Below are 14,644 nucleotides of genomic sequence, written 5' to 3' on the forward strand. Positions count from 1 at the left end.
TGCAACTTCTTTCAAAAAGTCAGTAAACATTATTGTCAAATCAGCCATATGTACAGGACGGGATTGTAATGCTGTTTCTCTGTGAAACCCCCGGTGTAAACATATAAGTTGACTTAACATATAAGTATGCAAAAACAGAACATATAAGTATGTAAAAAGTAATGAAAACATAGTACACAGTACGACATAGTATGCTGTTATAAGCATAGGTTATAAGGCACGTGCTGGATAGAATGAGAGCTATTGAAATATGAATTGAGAGTGCAAAAATACATGGGAAGTATTGTAAAAATAAATAGCGTTTAAAGATAGCAGCAGTTGTAGTATAATAAATCAAATACTTGATTTACTGTCCTACTAATGAGAGTAATATTGAAGCCAATATATTCAATTCATTAAAATACATTATTTGTGGGAGAATGTTTTTTAACTATTTCTATTTACTTCCATTCGCCATAATGTCAATAGACACCTTTCACATCTATTACGTCACACTATCAGCCTGTCTGATTGGCTCTTGTGCTCTCTCTTCCCCCGGTGACGTCCTTCCTGTCTCGCCGTACAACACGTGTGCGCTGCACAGTTTCCAGCTAACGGCAACAACAGCAGCCGAACTCCATCTTCCACAAACCTCCCGAGGGTTTCTACTGTTTCCTAGCTTGTGCAGTGCTTCGCCGACACAGCCGCCAAGATGGTGAAGCCTCAGTTCAAGGGGCGAAGCTCCATCAACCCCGGGTCGTCCAGCAGCAACCCCGGTGAGCTAACCCCAGCTACACAGTTTGTTTACAGCTAATGCTAACGTGTGCTAGCCGCCTCACCCTGCGCAACGTACAACACACACGTGGATTATCCCCCCCTTCGTCCAACTAATATCTCTCTTGTTACACGTCGAAAGTGTCAAAATTATTCACACAACTCTGGGTGACTTAAGTTAACTTCAGCTAATGCTAAGCTAATGCTGTAGCCGCATCGCTAGGCCTTTAAATTTGACACCTAAGCGTTTAGGGGAAAGTGTGGATTGATATAAGGTCTTTATTTATTTAGTCTGGAAGCAGTTGCTGCTGTTAATTTGTCTTAAAGTGACTTTTAAAGCTGCTCTGATGTTAATTGTAAAACGAACTCCCTGAAGTGTCAGGTTCATGAAGCTGACACCTCGAGCTTCACGAAATCTCTAGTGTCACTGTGCAAGTACAATGACATAAAGTGTGGAACAAGCCTGTGGATGCGTAATAGACAATACTACCGACTTAAGACTGTTAAGTTAAAAACAATATAATTAACAGTAAAAGCCTAATATTAAAAACATAGGGAAACGTATGAAAAGATGTAGAAATGCAGTGAATTCAAAATAGAAAGACTAGAATAGCGATTAAGGGACTGTAATAGAATACAAAACTTTAATAGATCTTAAGGATAAATGTTCTGCTTTTATTAAAACAGTTTAAAACAGAAAATGTGATGAGTTTAAAGATGGATGGATACTTAACTGATCCTGGGGGAAATGTGGGCCTCCAGTATCACACAAACCAGTCAAAACTCAAGAGCATAAGAATAATAAAAGGTCAAGATGAGCCATGAATGAGTTCACTGCAGTGAGATGAAAGTCTAGACACCTGAACTACTACAAAGATGTCACTGTAGAGAAATGTCTGCTAATGGAGATATTGTCAATTCAATATTTTAAGTACAAGGTGATTGAAAGACACAAGTAACAGAGACGGAGTATTGAAGCCAAATATAAATACAGATTTAAAGATGAATAACTGAAGTTGTACAAAGTTGTGCATAGCCTGTGAAATGATGGTACCACAGATGTAAATGCATTTTTAACAAAGTGAAAACAGTACAAGAGTAAAACTTAAAATACAAGACTAGAGATATAAAAAATATAAAATCAAATAACGATCAACATAGGCAGTAATGGTGACCGCCTGGCAGCCTAGTGACAGGTAATCCAACAGTTTATAGGTACGCATACAATGTTGTTGTAATTTTTACCAGAGCTGATTTATTCAACTGTGCTAATATTAGCTTGGCGTTTCTAACAAAACTGGCATCATAACACATTCAACTAAATACAAGTTGTGTATTTTTAACAGATGAAACATTCAATTAACTGTGTGTGGTTTTCAGATCGGGTCAAAAGTGCTGTTGCGACCAACCTGAGGGACCGAGCCACGATCAAGCGTCTGAATATGTACAGACAGACACAGAGATGGTGAGTGAGGATGAAGATCTGAGTTTCTCCCTTGTGAGCTGCCGAATGACAGATTATTCTTAGTAGAATTGAAATGTAACAGTGGGCGCTGAGTTCACGCTGATTTTCTGATCCTCTGCTTCCAGTAATGACCGTGGAAAAGTCATCAGACCTCTGACGTACCAGTCCACAGTGGCTCCGGGGACTCAAGCCAGAGTTGAACCCAACATCAAATGGTTTAGTGAGTACATTTCTTTACTGTTGAATATGTCGTCTGTCTTAAAGCAGGGTTGCCTGTGGTAGTTGTCAGCAAATCATATTGTCTGGGACTGTGAATTTACCCCACTGCCCTTACAAACCTGGATTATGTTGACAATATCATAAAACATTTGAGGAGTATTGTGTTAATGTATTACATCCGCTATCTTCCATTAGGTCAATTTAGCAGGATAACATTGGCACCACTGTATTAATAAAGAGTTGAAAAGCTTGAGTGCCCTATAATAACTCATCAGTGAGAGTTGACGAATCAAGGAGTTATAAATATGATCGAAGATGTGATGTCTAAATGAATCGTGTCACACTTCTTCTTCTTTTCAGCAAATACCCGTGTGATCAAGCAGTCCTCTCTCCAGAAGTTCCAGGAGGAGATGGGAGCGATACAGAAGGATCCATATCGTGTGGTGATGAAACGAAGCAGACTCCCCATGTCTCTTTTGCACGACAGAGTCAAAGCCCATGTGAGTATAACGGATATAAACCTCTTTTAACTGTACTTTAAAGGAAGAATTATTTCTGTAGGGGTCTTCTGCGGTCTACCCTCCTTGGCTTATGCACTGTGATATGCCTCGGTGGTCTGAATTATATTTTACTATGAAAGCACAGGCATGTAAAACTATGGTGTTTTGGTTTGGCTTATATAAAGCAGGGAGGGTTGTGGCTCTGTTTCCTAAGTGAAATAAACACAAGACCTCACTTTTATCCTCATTCCGTTCTCATTCTGCTCCCCTGTGACCCTGAGTGGCCACTGTGCTTCACACCAGAGAGCTGTCATCACTCAGGCTTTATCATTTCCAGCCCAAAACCAGCATGTTTCTAAATATCATCCAGGTCTTCTCATCCTCTTCCTTCTTTTCTTTCATTCGCCGTTTCGAGCCGTGTCCATTCCACAAGGGTAGTGCGATGGTACAGTTATACGTTCCAATGGGAGATGACGGCATTGTGGGGAGGCGGTTCCCAGCAAATCAAAGTGGTGTGTTCCTATCAGGCTGAAAGCCCAAAGCAAAATTAATAAAGTGGATCATCTGAAATTGAATTTAAGAAAGAGGCACTTAACAGTTGGATCCTTTGTTTAGGTGTTTCCTGGGCGATGCAGTGGTCAATACTGTGATAACTGTCAGCCATTTACGATTCTTGTTTAGAGTCGAATTCAGACGTCTGACTGTTGAGTGACCAGATGAATAAGGTTGTGGTTCAGGATTCCCTTGTCAAGGATCTTGGCAGATTTTCAAGGCAACCCGAAGCTTTTAACATCATTGTTTTTGACAAGGCTGTAAGCTGCCCCGCGCTCCACATGGCAGTGGTGCAGTAGACGTATGGCTTGAGTTTCAAGATCACTGGAACATTTGATCAGCATAGACACGGACTTGGCTGTTTCGTTGGCTCACATGGAGTGCAGTGATGAATTTGGTAGGAATTGGACACACGATCTGTTCAATATTAATACACTTTTGAATAAATGGATGACGGGTGCTTTTTAGCATGGATCTGCGTACTGAGAGGAGATTCGCTTCACTTTGAATAAAGAGGTGAAGAGATCTTTGTGCAGCTGCAGCATCAGCGCTACTTCAGACCGTCTTTACTCGTCTCGGCTCAACTACGTCAGGTCATTTTTACAGTTTCAAAAATAAAACTACACCCAGCATCACCACAGGCTAACCAGGCGGGTTAAGAACAAGCACTACGCTAGTTAATTTGAATGCACATCCAAAGAAACTACCTAAAGTAAAGAGCTTGCGCTTTTGATGGACTTAAGCAATAATCACCACTGTAACACTCATCTCATATCTTCTCTCTTTATATCTGCAGAACTCCAAGGTGCACATTCTCGACACAGAAGATTTCAAGACCACGTTTGGACCCAAGGCTCAGAGGAAAAGGCCCAGTCTCATGGTGGGGGACGTGAAAGACCTCATCGAGAAGGCTGAGGCCTCGGCCCTGAGCTACAACGCAGAGAAGGACAGAGACCTGGTGGTCGAGGACACAGGAGTCCGGTGAGTCTCTCAGTTTAGTCACTACATCTAATTGGTCAGGAGCAAATGTGCCAAATTTCCATATTTAAAGGTCTGAATTTATTGTTTGCTTGTTTTCTCTTTTGACATCAGGGACGAAGCACGTGAGGAAATCTTCAAGAAGGGTCAGTCCAAGAGGATCTGGGGAGAACTTTACAAGGTTTGTTTTCCATTTTAATTTGGAGTAGGTACACTAAAGAGTTATGAGACATCCTGCATTCCTGACTGTTTTATTGTAACAGGTGATCGACTCGTCTGACGTTATCATCCAAGTGCTCGATGCCCGTGATCCCATGGGAACACGCTCCAAAAGTATAGAGTCATACATGAAGAAGGAGAAACAGTGGAAACATCTGATCTTTGTACTAAACAAGTGTGATCTCATCCCCACCTGGGTCACGGTAAGAAATTATGAAATGTTGTTTGACTAGAGACATGTCAGTGTTTTTATAGCATTAAATTACATTAAATATATTTTTTCTCCTCCCCTCGACCTTGAAACAGAGACGGTGGGTTGCTCTTTTGTCCCAGGAGCACCCCACTCTGGCGTTCCATGCCAGTCTCACCAACTCCTTTGGTAAAGGTTCTCTCATCCAGCTGCTCAGGCAGTTTAGCAAGGTAAACACATGCTGGAATTAAAAATGTCAACAATGTATTTCATTTGTCAACATCTGCAACAGAGCCATTTTCTTAAGTTTTAAGGTTTCGGCCCTGGACACCTCTTGTATTTCTGAGGGTGTTTTCGAATATTATTTATTTATTATTATAAATAAATTATATTATATATATATAATATTATATATATATAATATTATTATTTACTAAAAAGAAACTGCTGTTAAAAACTATTTTCTAATCATATAATACACAATACTAACCAGATCTAATATTAGATTTACTGTTATTAAAGTTTGGTTTGAACCCACATGAACTAATAATGTGACATAGACACTGTGGAATGAAGCTTGTTCATGAAAGTACAGGACTGAGCAAATCTAAAAGGTCAAGAAATCAAAAGGGAATTACAAACAGGAAATGTTTATCATGGGGCTAAATATACCTTTTTATATAAAAGATTGTAGATTTTCATGATTCCTGTTCACATAAATCCTTTTGCTTTGTTTTGAGCCAACTAATTTGTTGTTCTGGAGCGATGACGAGTCCACCTGCTTTATTGCAAATAGCAACAGAGACTCATCCAAACTTACCTCCTTGAACCGATGACAGAGTAAGACTGTTGTTTAGGAAACACAACACTCTTGACTTTTATTTGTTTGATCTCCTACAGCTCCACACGGACAAGAAGCAGATAAGTGTGGGTTTCATTGGTTACCCTAATGTGGGAAAGAGCTCGGTCATCAACACACTGCGCTCCAAGAAGGTCTGCAACGTGGCACCGCTCGCTGGAGAAACCAAGGTAACGTCCATGTTTCATATAAATATTGCTGCTTGACATGATCAACGTGATTGTGTGTTAGATCTCTGGGACGACAAAAGAGACCTTTTAATTCAATGGTAGGGTAACGTGAGGTGAAAAGACGCAGGTTCCTTTTCTCAGTAATTGCTAATAGCTGCAACAACAGACTCCGTGTTCTTAACTATATAACAAACCGGGACAAGAGAAAGAACAACAACAGCTTTTATACTTAATTTCCTTTCTGGGGCTGCTTATCCTGTTTGGAAAAGAACACGAGTCTAAAACCCCAAGTGTCCAAAGAAGGGTCAAGGGGAAAGAAAGAGGGGGAATATATATATTTTTCACCCTTGCAAAATTTGTGAGCTTGGACCACAAACGGGGGAGAATAATTTCCACACCTACCCAGTGGATCTGTGGCCAGTTCACCTTTATTTCCCACCTCGTCTTTTGATTATCCCCAAACACGTGAGGCTGTTTACTGATGGCCAAACACGCTCAGGATCTGCAGCCCTGTGGTGACTCTCCTTTATTTATTTTTGAGTATATGTGAATTGTTGCTCTGAAATCCTGCTAGCAGATGAACCAGTCATTGAAGGGAGTTTTCTAATATGAAAAGAAGAAGTCGTTCTTATGATCCCATCCGGACTTGATTTAGCAGGTTTTTTCCATCACAAAAGATTCTCAGCTCACTCATCATATTTACTCATTTGAAAATAATCTTTTTTGAGAAGAACTTTCTCACTCAACAATTCTCTTTTTCCATGGTAGGTGTGGCAGTACATCACTTTGATGAGGCGCATCTTCCTCATCGACTGCCCCGGTGTGGTCTACCCTTCAGACGATAGCGAAACCGATATTGTCTTGAAAGGAGTGGTAAGTCATGGTTTTAACATTTATGCGACTCAGTCCATCACTAAAAGTTTTCTGTTTCATATTGTAAATTGGACATTTTTCTCCCTGCCCTTACCTAACTTAGGTCCAAGTGGAGAAGATCAAGAACCCAGAGGAGCACATTGAGGGCGTACTGGAGCGGGCCAAGCCAGAATACATTCAGAAAACCTACCGCATCCCGGTCTGGGAGAATGCTGTAGACTTTCTTGAGAAGCTGGCATGTCGTATGGGGAAACTTCTCAAGGTCTGAAAGATTCTTTCATTGTCCTGTGCCGGACCTTACCCTAACTATAGCTGTACTTTAAGGCGTAGTTATTTCAGTGAATGAATTTGTTGCAAGCTTTCAGTTGAAAAGTACATCACACGCATTGTCTCTCTGGATTTGTGCAGGGTGGTGAACCAGATATCCAAACAGTCTCCAAAATGGTGTTGAACGATTGGCAGAGAGGACGTATCCCCTTCTTTGTGAAACCCCCCGGAGTTGAGGGGGATTACGAGGTATTGTTTTACTGAATTTAACTTTTTTGTTTGTTTGTTTTTCCAACACCAGCTTATAACTTATGTGTCAACTTGTATTTTGTTGTGGTTATTTTTCTAAGGCACGGTTGCTAGCGGAAGGAGCCTCACAGGCAGCTGAGGCTGTGCAGGAGGAACAACCAGCAAATCCAGATGCCACGGCGGAGGAAAAGGAGAAACACCAGCAGAGGCAGAAGGAGCAGGTCCAGAAGATTCTCTCCAATGTGCGACAGAACTTTGGCAAGATCAACGTGGCACCCGAGTTCACAGAGGAAGACTTGGTTCCCGTCGAGATACCTGAGATGGAAATGTCGGACTTCTCTGGCTCTGAGGACGATGAAAATTGTGGTGAAGAAGAAGAAGAAGAGGAGGGAGAAGAGGAGGGAGAAGAGGACACAACCGCAGTTGAGCAACCTGATGGAGAAATCAAGGACTCTGATGCAACAACCGCTCAGACTGGCGAAGCAAGCGACAGCAAGAATTCACGCGAGGTCATCCGTGAGCTGGATGAGAAGATCGCCAAATACAAGCAGTTCCTGGACCGCGCCAAAACCAAGCGCTTCTCTGCCATCCGGTGAGTCAGCTCTCACCATAACCGCCTCTGCTCTCATGCCATTCGTTTAAAGTGTTCTGTGCTAACCAATGTGATCTCCCCAGTGTTGAAAATTCGTGAAATAAGTTGTTAAGATGCACTGAGCTTAATTTAGTAGTTGTTCATTATAGCAGATCCCAACAGGAGTAAACCGTTTTTTTCTTCTTTGGACAGGATACCCAAGGCAATGTCTGACAAAGCACTCGTAGACATCAAGGCGAAAACAGCAGCAGATCAGATTAAAGGTAATAAGCATGGCATGACTTTGTGGGGTGTTTAACAAAATAAAAGATTTTTTATTTGGAAGGATTAACAGATGTGGTTAAAGATGCAAGCTGTGTCACTGGTGTGATTATGTACTTTCACATGTTTGACACAAAAATAACTTTCTGTCAAACTTTATCTGTATGGTTTGTGTCAGGTTGACCTTAAGAGCTAAATCTGAAACTGACGTGACATCTTTGTTTGATTTCAGCGAGAGTCCATTTAGGCAAGAAGAGGAGAGCTGAGGAAGAAGAGGAGCCGGCCCAGGCGCACAGACTGAGCTCTAAACAGGTACGTAGTGTTTCTGCTGTCACACAGTAGATCAGTTTGATGAGTGTTTGCTCCTCTTACTAACGTAACAGGAATGAAGATAAAAGCTCAGGTGTTTTGTGGCCGAATATTTAATCAAATGTTTGCTCCTTCTTTGTCTACGTCCACAGAGAAGAGCGATGGATCGTGCAGGGAGGATTAAGAGAGTTGGCGTTCGCTATTACGAAACGCACAATGTGAAAAACAAGAACAAGAACAGAAAGGCCCCAGCAGCAGCCACTGAGGGCCAGAAGACCAAACGATCAAAGCACTAAGGATGGAGTTATATAACACAACATGTGTAATAGATCTTTATTTCATTTGGCCAAATAAGGCCAAGCTTTGATTGAAAAAGTACAGTTGATAAAAGGTGGAATTCTAACTTGAGTGTTTAAGGGTCTTTATGAAGTGGCCATGTGATGCCTTATTCAGACTGTCACTCAGGACAATGAAGTCATTTTTGCCTTTTGGACTTTCTTTTTCCCTCGACCCCTCTGTGTTTGAATGACATTTCATTTGTCATTTGCAGGTGTAATGCTCTCTTGACGCTAAGGAAGAGATATCTACAGTGATAGTTTGAACTGTAATTGTCATAAAGAAAAAGAAAATATTTGCTAATTACACTCGTTTGAGTTTTCATAATACAAATGGGGAAATGGTAACTCAGGGTTATTTGGTTTTCAGTTATTTCTTCGATGTGATGATCCCTTCCAGCTGGGCCTGAAAAGAAAGACAAATAGCTTGATATGAAGCTTAACAAGGGCTACACAGCTACCAGTGATGCTTGAGAAAACACATTTACTTTTATATGTGACGATGAGACCTCACCTTGAGTTGCTGATTGGTTCTCTTTAGGAACTGAATCTCCTCTGTGTGCTTCTTTTCTGCCACCTGTCGCTTTTCAGTCTCTCTCTGTTCTATCACGTCACATTTAGCTTTCTCTTCGTTCAGTTGCCTCTTCAGGTCGTGAATCTCATTCTCCAGATCAGCAGTCTAGATTCAAACATACAATGAGACACTTGTGAGTAAGTTACAGAAGCCAGATCAATTCTGTAAAATGTGCTGCCACCGTCCTTATTTTGAGGTCTCTTAAAGGGAAACAGCGCTCCCTGCTGGACCCCTGACAAAAGTTATTTTATTCACATCATTAGATTACATGTCTATATTATCTTTTAAAATGCTAAATTTCAGATTTTGGGGTCATGGCTCCTCTGTATTTGTAATTCATAATAAATAAAATAAACTCAGGATCTGCAGCCCTGTGGTGACTCTCCTTTATTTATTTTTGAGTATATGTGAATTGTTGCTCTGAAATCCTGCTAGCAGATGAACCAGTCATTGAAGGGAGTTTTCTAATATGAAAAGAAGAAGTCGTTCTTATGATCCCATCCGGACTTGATTTAGCAGGTTTTTTCCATCACAAAAGATTCTCAGCTCACTCATCATATTTACTCATTTGAAAATAATCTTTTTTGAGAAGAACTTTCTCACTCAACAATTCTCTTTTTCCATGGTAGGTGTGGCAGTACATCACTTTGATGAGGCGCATCTTCCTCATCGACTGCCCCGGTGTGGTCTACCCTTCAGACGATAGCGAAACCGATATTGTCTTGAAAGGAGTGGTAAGTCATGGTTTTAACATTTATGCGACTCAGTCCATCACTAAAAGTTTTCTGTTTCATATTGTAAATTGGACATTTTTCTCCCTGCCCTTACCTAACTTAGGTCCAAGTGGAGAAGATCAAGAACCCAGAGGAGCACATTGAGGGCGTACTGGAGCGGGCCAAGCCAGAATACATTCAGAAAACCTACCGCATCCCGGTCTGGGAGAATGCTGTAGACTTTCTTGAGAAGCTGGCATGTCGTATGGGGAAACTTCTCAAGGTCTGAAAGATTCTTTCATTGTCCTGTGCCGGACCTTACCCTAACTATAGCTGTACTTTAAGGCGTAGTTATTTCAGTGAATGAATTTGTTGCAAGCTTTCAGTTGAAAAGTACATCACACGCATTGTCTCTCTGGATTTGTGCAGGGTGGTGAACCAGATATCCAAACAGTCTCCAAAATGGTGTTGAACGATTGGCAGAGAGGACGTATCCCCTTCTTTGTGAAACCCCCCGGAGTTGAGGGGGATTACGAGGTATTGTTTTACTGAATTTAACTTTTTTGTTTGTTTGTTTTTCCAACACCAGCTTATAACTTATGTGTCAACTTGTATTTTGTTGTGGTTATTTTTCTAAGGCACGGTTGCTAGCGGAAGGAGCCTCACAGGCAGCTGAGGCTGTGCAGGAGGAACAACCAGCAAATCCAGATGCCACGGCGGAGGAAAAGGAGAAACACCAGCAGAGGCAGAAGGAGCAGGTCCAGAAGATTCTCTCCAATGTGCGACAGAACTTTGGCAAGATCAACGTGGCACCCGAGTTCACAGAGGAAGACTTGGTTCCCGTCGAGATACCTGAGATGGAAATGTCGGACTTCTCTGGCTCTGAGGACGATGAAAATTGTGGTGAAGAAGAAGAAGAAGAGGAGGGAGAAGAGGAGGGAGAAGAGGACACAACCGCAGTTGAGCAACCTGATGGAGAAATCAAGGACTCTGATGCAACAACCGCTCAGACTGGCGAAGCAAGCGACAGCAAGAATTCACGCGAGGTCATCCGTGAGCTGGATGAGAAGATCGCCAAATACAAGCAGTTCCTGGACCGCGCCAAAACCAAGCGCTTCTCTGCCATCCGGTGAGTCAGCTCTCACCATAACCGCCTCTGCTCTCATGCCATTCGTTTAAAGTGTTCTGTGCTAACCAATGTGATCTCCCCAGTGTTGAAAATTCGTGAAATAAGTTGTTAAGATGCACTGAGCTTAATTTAGTAGTTGTTCATTATAGCAGATCCCAACAGGAGTAAACCGTTTTTTTCTTCTTTGGACAGGATACCCAAGGCAATGTCTGACAAAGCACTCGTAGACATCAAGGCGAAAACAGCAGCAGATCAGATTAAAGGTAATAAGCATGGCATGACTTTGTGGGGTGTTTAACAAAATAAAAGATTTTTTATTTGGAAGGATTAACAGATGTGGTTAAAGATGCAAGCTGTGTCACTGGTGTGATTATGTACTTTCACATGTTTGACACAAAAATAACTTTCTGTCAAACTTTATCTGTATGGTTTGTGTCAGGTTGACCTTAAGAGCTAAATCTGAAACTGACGTGACATCTTTGTTTGATTTCAGCGAGAGTCCATTTAGGCAAGAAGAGGAGAGCTGAGGAAGAAGAGGAGCCGGCCCAGGCGCACAGACTGAGCTCTAAACAGGTACGTAGTGTTTCTGCTGTCACACAGTAGATCAGTTTGATGAGTGTTTGCTCCTCTTACTAACGTAACAGGAATGAAGATAAAAGCTCAGGTGTTTTGTGGCCGAATATTTAATCAAATGTTTGCTCCTTCTTTGTCTACGTCCACAGAGAAGAGCGATGGATCGTGCAGGGAGGATTAAGAGAGTTGGCGTTCGCTATTACGAAACGCACAATGTGAAAAACAAGAACAAGAACAGAAAGGCCCCAGCAGCAGCCACTGAGGGCCAGAAGACCAAACGATCAAAGCACTAAGGATGGAGTTATATAACACAACATGTGTAATAGATCTTTATTTCATTTGGCCAAATAAGGCCAAGCTTTGATTGAAAAAGTACAGTTGATAAAAGGTGGAATTCTAACTTGAGTGTTTAAGGGTCTTTATGAAGTGGCCATGTGATGCCTTATTCAGACTGTCACTCAGGACAATGAAGTCATTTTTGCCTTTTGGACTTTCTTTTTCCCTCGACCCCTCTGTGTTTGAATGACATTTCATTTGTCATTTGCAGGTGTAATGCTCTCTTGACGCTAAGGAAGAGATATCTACAGTGATAGTTTGAACTGTAATTGTCATAAAGAAAAAGAAAATATTTGCTAATTACACTCGTTTGAGTTTTCATAATACAAATGGGGAAATGGTAACTCAGGGTTATTTGGTTTTCAGTTATTTCTTCGATGTGATGATCCCTTCCAGCTGGGCCTGAAAAGAAAGACAAATAGCTTGATATGAAGCTTAACAAGGGCTACACAGCTACCAGTGATGCTTGAGAAAACACATTTACTTTTATATGTGACGATGAGACCTCACCTTGAGTTGCTGATTGGTTCTCTTTAGGAACTGAATCTCCTCTGTGTGCTTCTTTTCTGCCACCTGTCGCTTTTCAGTCTCTCTCTGTTCTATCACGTCACATTTAGCTTTCTCTTCGTTCAGTTGCCTCTTCAGGTCGTGAATCTCATTCTCCAGATCAGCAGTCTAGATTCAAACATACAATGAGACACTTGTGAGTAAGTTACAGAAGCCAGATCAATTCTGTAAAATGTGCTGCCACCGTCCTTATTTTGAGGTCTCTTAAAGGGAAACAGCGCTCCCTGCTGGACCCCTGACAAAAGTTATTTTATTCACATCATTAGATTACATGTCTATATTATCTTTTAAAATGCTAAATTTCAGATTTTGGGGTCATGGCTCCTCTGTATTTGTAATTCATAATAAATAAAATAAACTCAATGCCCTCACACGTTTCTCCATGTCAGCTTTGCCCTGCTCAGCCTGCAGTGCTTTCCTCATGCCGAACCCGACGCTGCTCTCATACAGGGTCTGGTGAGCAGCAATCGTCATTTTAATCTCATCTCGAACCCTCAACAGCAGCAGGCCCCTCTCGGCACAATTGATGGTCACCTGTCGGATGAGCTCATCTGTGAAAACACAAAATCAGGATAAGTGGATGTTGCTGAAGAGGAAAAATGTGACATAAGGTATGGATCTAGTCCCAAGAGTCTAAAAACGTAGCCATAGTTCACTAAGCTATGTATCTTCCACCATTGTAAAGTGCATTGTGTTTACCAAAGCACTGGGTGTAGAGCTCCCTGCGAACGGGACAGATGCCCGTCTCTCTGGCCTGCCTCTGCTGCAGGTTTGTGTCCAGCAGTTCCTCGAGGCGTACAACATCTGTTCTTGTACAAGGAGTGCTGGACACTTGCTGCAGCCATTGTTGGTTCTCTACCATCCATTTTCTGCAAAAAGACATGTTGATAAATACAACATTGGGTTAACCCCTCTGAGCGATGATGGAGATAAATGTACCTTGGTGGGAAGATGGTGTCCAGAGTGGCCTCATTTTCTTTCCCGGTGGCGTCAGTATCGTTGGATTTAGGTGGAGGTGGAACAGGGCAGGAGTCAATGGGCTGCTGAGGGCACGCTCTTAAAGGGCGCGCCTGTGGTGGAAAGTATGAAGTGTTACATGTGGTATATTGCTATCATATATCTAATCCTTATACATTTATTATATTTTAGCTAAATACATGGTGTAAATTATCTCGTTTCAAGTTGAATTTGAATGTCAGGGTTTTCAGACACTTGGATGACACCACAGGAGCAGTATGGAGGCATTTTATGTTTCTTTTTCCAGTTGTTTTATATTTGAAGAAGTTTACTCCATTTGTATTGGATTTGTCTTCAACATTATTTAACTTGTGAGACTTCAAAAGTGTTATGTGGCCTCAAACACTTCACCCACCCCGGAATCAGCATTGTGCTGAGTAGATGATGAGATACTTTTCTTTTTGGGGGGTGAACTATCCCTTTAAAATAAAGTTAAGTTATTCTCTCTCAACTACATTTCACATATAAACAATCTCAACAAATAAACAGGTTTAACCCTTTAACCTTTTCTCTTTATTCCCCACTTCCCGTTGTTCAGTGAGAGAAGTTAGTTTAAACAACTATGACAACTGACCTTAGGTGATTTCCTGTCTGTGGTCTTGCTGATCAACACCGGGTTGTTGTATTTCAGGAGAGAGTCTGTCGGTGGGATCATCGTCTCCTGCTGTGATGACGGTAACAATACAGAATCTGGATCTTTAAGGTCTGTGCTGCAGATGTGTCGGTGCTGTCGGTTGCGAACCGTCAGAACTTAGCACTGTTTGTGTTGTCGTGGCAACAGCGCGAGCGGCGTAGTGAACTTCCGGTGGAATCACAGATCAGGATGTTATTACGCGGGCTGCGATCGGCACTGTGCGGGACCGAGCACCCGCGAACTCCGAACCACGCCCACTGATCACGCATTAGCCATCAAGGGTCAGTCCATGAGGTGAAAAAATGTCATT

General features: G+C 41.8%; 3 protein-coding genes across 3 annotated transcripts; 2 read left to right on the forward strand and 1 right to left on the reverse strand.

Annotated features, from left to right (window-relative positions):
- The first annotated feature begins 544 nt into the window (after positions 1–544).
- Positions 545–9,139, forward strand: gnl2 (guanine nucleotide binding protein-like 2 (nucleolar)). The gene is made up of 16 exons (XM_053432144.1): positions 545–755; positions 2,134–2,218; positions 2,344–2,438; positions 2,798–2,937; positions 4,286–4,470; positions 4,582–4,648; positions 4,731–4,889; positions 4,993–5,106; positions 5,777–5,905; positions 6,674–6,778; positions 6,882–7,040; positions 7,187–7,294; positions 7,396–7,886; positions 8,079–8,149; positions 8,380–8,459; positions 8,609–9,139. Exons 1-16 carry the CDS (start codon positions 692–694, stop codon positions 8,750–8,752), a joined length of 2,196 nt encoding a protein of 731 aa, XP_053288119.1. The 5' UTR covers positions 545–691; the 3' UTR covers positions 8,753–9,139.
- On the forward strand, positions 9,133–13,054 carry LOC128449221 (nucleolar GTP-binding protein 2). Its single transcript, XM_053432286.1, has 8 exons — positions 9,133–9,153; positions 9,995–10,099; positions 10,203–10,361; positions 10,508–10,615; positions 10,717–11,207; positions 11,400–11,470; positions 11,701–11,780; positions 11,930–13,054. The coding sequence occupies exons 1-8, from the start codon at positions 9,133–9,135 to the stop codon at positions 12,071–12,073; spliced, it is 1,179 nt and encodes a 392-aa protein (XP_053288261.1). The 3' UTR covers positions 12,074–13,054.
- Positions 12,483–14,541, reverse strand: dnali1 (dynein, axonemal, light intermediate chain 1). Its single transcript, XM_053432287.1, has 6 exons — positions 14,275–14,541; positions 13,623–13,753; positions 13,383–13,552; positions 13,056–13,234; positions 12,627–12,791; positions 12,483–12,518 (listed from the first exon to the last, which is right to left on the reverse strand). Exons 1-6 carry the CDS (start codon positions 14,353–14,355, stop codon positions 12,483–12,485), a joined length of 762 nt encoding a protein of 253 aa, XP_053288262.1. The 5' UTR covers positions 14,356–14,541.
- Between the last annotated feature and the right edge of the window lie 103 nt (positions 14,542–14,644).

This window comes from Pleuronectes platessa, chromosome 10 (genome assembly GCF_947347685.1).
Source record: "Pleuronectes platessa chromosome 10, fPlePla1.1, whole genome shotgun sequence".
In the NCBI taxonomy this organism is placed as follows: Eukaryota; Metazoa; Chordata; class Actinopteri; order Pleuronectiformes; family Pleuronectidae; genus Pleuronectes; species Pleuronectes platessa.